Source organism: Athene cunicularia (genome assembly GCF_003259725.1).
Source record: "Athene cunicularia isolate RWA chromosome 15 unlocalized genomic scaffold, athCun1 chr15_part1, whole genome shotgun sequence".
In the NCBI taxonomy this organism is placed as follows: Eukaryota; Metazoa; Chordata; class Aves; order Strigiformes; family Strigidae; genus Athene; species Athene cunicularia.
In genome coordinates this window covers 1,594,944-1,599,931 of record NW_020799121.1, presented here as the reverse complement: position 1 = coordinate 1,599,931, position 4,988 = coordinate 1,594,944, and the positions used below count along the sequence as shown (strand labels likewise).

General features: G+C 61.3%; 1 protein-coding gene across 1 annotated transcript; it reads left to right on the top strand.

The window, feature by feature from the left end:
* The first annotated feature begins 1,637 nt into the window (after positions 1 to 1,637).
* On the top strand, positions 1,638 to 4,981 carry CABP7 (calcium binding protein 7). The gene is made up of 4 exons (XM_026860086.1): positions 1,638 to 1,893; positions 3,422 to 3,534; positions 4,072 to 4,225; positions 4,355 to 4,981. The coding sequence occupies exons 1-4, from the start codon at positions 1,641 to 1,643 to the stop codon at positions 4,480 to 4,482; spliced, it is 648 nt and encodes a 215-aa protein (XP_026715887.1). The 5' UTR covers positions 1,638 to 1,640; the 3' UTR covers positions 4,483 to 4,981.
* The last annotated feature ends 7 nt before the right edge of the window (positions 4,982 to 4,988 follow it).

Here is a 4,988-nt window from a genome sequence, read left to right as displayed (position 1 = left end):
AGCAGCCCCTCGGGGCTCTGCGCTGGGGCTCAGAAGGCTCAGGGTGCAAACCGGGGCAGGGTGCCGCTGGCTTGGCCGGGGAGGATTGGGGTGCCCCGCAAGGAGGGGGACACCTTGCTGGGACCCCAGTGTTGGGGTGGCCTTGTCGTTCCCCCAACACCCTGAGCTGGGTGATGGGGAACCACCTTTGGGTGGCCGGGGATGAGCATCTGTGAAGGATGAATTTTGGGGGTGTCTGGACCAGAGCGGGCCTCCCCAGGAGCGCAGGGGGAACCAGGAGCATCCCCCTGCCCAGACAGGGATGCTGGGCATGGAGAAGCTTCACCCATCAGCCTGGTAGGCCAAAACCCCCTAAAACTCCCCCAAAACACCTCAGAAGGTGTCACCGATGGGCCATCATCCAGGCAGGGATGTCCCCAAGCGCTGGGGATCACTAACACAACCCTACGTGGTTTTACCCCCCAAAACCAAAGTTCTGAGCCCCATTTTCTCCCAGCTGACCCCTCCAACACGAAGCCCTCCAGGCACTGGCTGACCCGCACGGTCCTGCCGCCTGGCACAGGCAGCTTTGCCTCTTGCAGAGGAAGAGGCATCAACACCCCAGCCCAGCTTCCCAGTGTTCCCAGTACCAACTTGCCCAGTCCCTTCTTTCCCATCAGCCTGGTTCCAGCTCCATGTGTCGAGGGGTATCAAAAAGGCAGAAATTCACCCCAGAAGGAGCAAAGTCCCAAGCGGGATGGAGCTGATGGGCACTGTGAGGCTTTTGGTTGAGCAATAGCCATGCGGCGTGGGAAGTGCTGTGCCTCAGTTTCCCCACTGTCACCCTGCAGGGATCTTCCCCCACATCTGAGGGGCTCATTTTGAGCCAGAAACCCCGAATCCTTACATTTTCTCCCTCCTCCATCCTATCTTTGTCTGCAGGGGGGAGGGCTGGACACCAAGGCGACCCCAGCAAGAGTTGGTAATTTGGTGGCTGAAGTGCGGCAGAGCTGCAGCACCCATCTGCAACCCTGGGCTGGGCGCAGAGTCCCCAGGGGAATATGTGGGTACTGGCACAGGCGGCACCCAGCACCCTGCCCGTGCCAGCACCCGGGGCGCAGGATGCTCCCAGCTGGGAGCTGCAGCAGTGGAGGGGGGTCTCCTTACCCACAGCCCCCACCCTGGCGGGCACCCCAAGCTCAGGCATGGCCAGGGAAGGTGTTTTTGGGGCAGGAGTCTGGGTTTTTGGCTGTGGAGGTCCAGGCCACGGCAAGGGCAGGGTGGGTGCTGCGAGTGGGTGGCTGGAGTTGGAGCAAAGACCTTGGCGTCCGTTGGTGTTCTCTGGGGGGGTCAGACCCTTCTCGGGGAGGTTGTGGGGTGCACACTGTTGGAGTCAGCATGTGTGTGTGTGCACAGACACCTGTGCTGCCTTACACACCCCTCCCTGTACCCCCACTTGCACAACTACCCCCACCTGCCAACACCCAGACCCCAACACACCCCCATCACCCCCCACACACACACCCCCAGCCTGTAACACTCCCCACCAGGACCATGGACACACACAGAGTGTTGCTTGGGGGGGCTCTGGTCCCTGCCGCGGGGGGGGGGCAGCTCCTCCTGCTGTGTCTCCGTTCTCCCTCCATGAGGGGGACACTGCTATGGCCAGAGGGATGGGTAATTCATTGGGGACCACCAGCGCTGCCCATGGGGGATCTGTGGGGACAGGGGCTGGGGGGGCAGCCGGACTCACCCCTGGTCCCCCCGCAGAGATCCGCGAAGCCTTCAAGGTGTTCGACCGGGATGGCAACGGCTTCATCTCCAAGCAGGAGCTGGGCACAGCCATGCGCTCTCTGGGCTACATGCCCAACGAGGTGGAGCTGGAAGTCATCATCCAGCGCCTCGACATGGACGGTAGGACCCCAGCGCCCCAGGACGGGGACAGGGACCGGTACCCCCCGCCCCTTGCTTTGTGGAAACGCCCAACTTGCCCTATTTCCACCCCACTGGCTGGTGGCTGCTGGACCCAGCGTGGGATGGGGGATGCAGGAGGGCCTGATCCAGGCTCTGCCCCATGCCCAGAGTCTCCCGCTCATCCATCATCATCATCATCATTGCCACTGCAGCTTTGTTTAGGAGGATTGAACAATCCTGGAGTGTTTGTGGGCACCTCTCCTGGCTCTGCAAACCTGCTGGGACCAGGCTGCCGGGGCCAGATCCTGCACCCTGGGGTAGATCCTGCACCCTGGGGTGGATCCAGCGCCCCGGACCATGCCCTCAGCATCCAGCAGGGCGTGCTGGCCGTGCATCTCCAACACTCGCTGCCACCATCGGCCTGTCCCTGTTGCTCCCGCACTCACAGGACCTTAAAGAGCTCGTTAATTTATTGGTTTCTTTTTTTTCACCCATTTAAAAGCCTTTCCGGCAGCACTGCCAAGCTGCTGCTCCCTTCATTACTCATCGTTAGTGCTGACCTGACAGCCCCACCACCAGCGTCCGCAGTTGCAGGATAAGGCCAGCCCATGGCACCCTGTCCCCGCCCCTTCCCAACCCCCCCAGGGTCACGGCCACCACGGGGGTCCCCAAGGGGCATTGGGGTCCCAGATGGAATTGGGGTTCCAAATGGTGTTTGGGGTCCTGGATGGTGCTGGGGGTCACCAGGCAGTACTGGGGGTCCCCAGATGGCATTGAGGGTCCCAGCTGGCACTGGGGACCCCAACCAGTGTTGGGCCTCCCAGCTGGTGTTGGGGAACCCAAACTTGGTTGGAGGTCCCCACCAAGTGTTGGGGTCCCTGTTGGTTTTGGGTGTTCCCAGCCAGCATTGGGGGTCTCCAGATAGTACTGAGGGTTCTCCAGATGGCATTGGGTCCTGGCTGGCACTGGGGACCCCAGCCAGTGTTGGGCATCTTGGCCAATGTGGGGGGACCCCTAACTTTGCTGAAGGTCCCCAGATGGTGTTGGGGTCCCCAAATGGTTTTGGGGGTCCCCGACCAGCCATAGGGTCCTAGTTGGTACTGGGGCTTCCCAGCCAGTTTGGGGGTCCCTGGCTGGTGAAGTCCAAGAGTCCAAGGGCCTGTAATACCGGCTGCTGCTCCAGGCCATTGCAGCTGGATGTTAATGACTCCTGGGTGGGATGAGGGGACTCTGGGCACTGCCTGAGCCCCCCAAGTGCTGTGCCCAGAAGCAGGGTCCCCCCAGGCTGCCCAGAGCAGGGTCCCCCCAGGCAGTGCCAAACCCAGGAGGAGGGTGCCCAAAAAAACTGCTGAGGCTTGGAGCAGAACCCCCTCAGGCTGCACAGGAGTTGGGGTTCATCTGAACATCATCAACTCCAGGAAGGGTGACCCCTCAATCAGCCCCATGAGGACCCTCCTGGGGGGCAGTTGGGTGTCACATGTGCCCCCGTGCCTGGGCAGGGGGTGACAGCCACCTCTGTGTCCTACAGGCGATGGGCAGGTGGACTTTGAGGAGTTTGTGACATTACTGGGGCCCAAACTGTCCACCTCAGGCATCCCGGAGAAGTTCCACGGCACAGACTTTGACACTGTCTTCTGGAAGGTAGGGACACCCCCACCCTCCCCCCGGGGGGCATCACCCCTGGACCCACACCGAGAGCACCGGGGGATGGCTTAGGGTCAGGGTCAGGGTCAAGGTTAGGGTTAGGGTTGGGGTTATGGTCAGGGTTAGAGTTGGTTTAAGGGTTAGGGTTAGAGTTGAAGTCAGGATTAGGTTTAGGATGAGGGTTAGGATCAGATTTAGGGTCAGGGTTGGGGTTAGGGTGAGGGTCAAGCTCAGGCTCAGGCTCCAGGTTAGGGTTAGTGTAAGCATTAGGGTCAGGGTCAGGTACACTGGCCTGAAGCTTTTCTGTCCCTGCCACGGCACGGGGTGGTGGATCGTGCGAGCACCCACCGGGTGCCCCTCACAGGCGCAGCCAGCCCTGCTATGCTGGGGGGGTTGGCAGGACACCAGACCTTTCCCTGCCAAGAATGGGGAAAAACACAGCACCCAAGGGTGCTGGGGGACCCCACAGCATCACCGTGCCCCCCTGCCCGTGGGGTCAGCCCCTGCCCGAGCCCCCCTGCCCGCTCCCCGCAGTGCGACATGCAGAAGCTGACGGTGGACGAGCTGAAGCGGCTGCTGTACGACACCTTCTGCGAGCACCTCTCCATGAAGGACATCGAGAACATCATCATGACGGAGGAGGAGAGCCACATGGGCACGGCCGAGGAGTGCCCCGTCGACGTGGAGAGTGAGTGCCAGGCGCCTGGGGATGCCAAACCCCCCCACACACACACAGCCCCAACGCCACAGGGATGGCACCTGGGGTAGGGGGCGGAGTGGGGGGGGTGTTGGGGTAACCCCCCGGCTCTCCCCCCAGCCTGCTCCAGCCAGCAGATCCGGCAGACCTGTGTGCGGAAGAGCCTCATCTGCGCCTTCGCCATCGCCTTCATCATCAGCGTGATGCTCATCGCCGCCAACCAGGTGCTGCGCAGCGGCATGAAGTAGTGGGGCCGCCCCGAGCGCCTGCCTCCGGCCACCGATGGGGAGCCACACCTGTAGCGAGGAGTATCGAGAGAGATATATATCCATATTCAAATCAGACATGCAAAAACCCCCCCGGGAGGGGGGCAAACCTGAAGGGGGAAGACCTGTGCTGGGTCCCCGCTGTCTGGAACGATGCGATCGCATGGCTGTTTGCAGAACATGGAAACTTTGATAAAGACACACAAACACACACAGAAAAGACCCTCGCCAGAAAAAAAACCCAAACCGTAAGTGCATGTAACGTGCATGGAGCCCCGTGTGCTGCCCCCTCCCCGCGCCGGGGGCAGATTGCCCCCCCCGGGCGTAGGATCCCATCGGATACACCGATACTATCGTCTATAGCTCTATATTTATGATAAAAACCAAATCATCCCCTAAGCAATACACGCGCCTGAGATGGTTTCTAGAGATGGGAGCGTTTGCATGGACTTGGCTGCCAAGGGCTGGATTTCACACACACACCCCCC

Excerpts from the sequence above, each read along its gene's own strand:
- CABP7 (XM_026860086.1), top strand. The coding sequence starts at position 1,641 with ATGGCCAGAGGGATGGGTAATTCATTGGGGACCACCAGCGCTGCCCAT. Across the intron at positions 3,535-4,071 it reads TTGACACTGTCTTCTGGAAG|TGCGACATGCAGAAGCTGAC; the intron begins GTAGGGACACCC and ends CGCTCCCCGCAG. Across the intron at positions 4,226-4,354 it reads GTGCCCCGTCGACGTGGAGA|CCTGCTCCAGCCAGCAGATC; the intron begins GTGAGTGCCAGG and ends CTCTCCCCCCAG.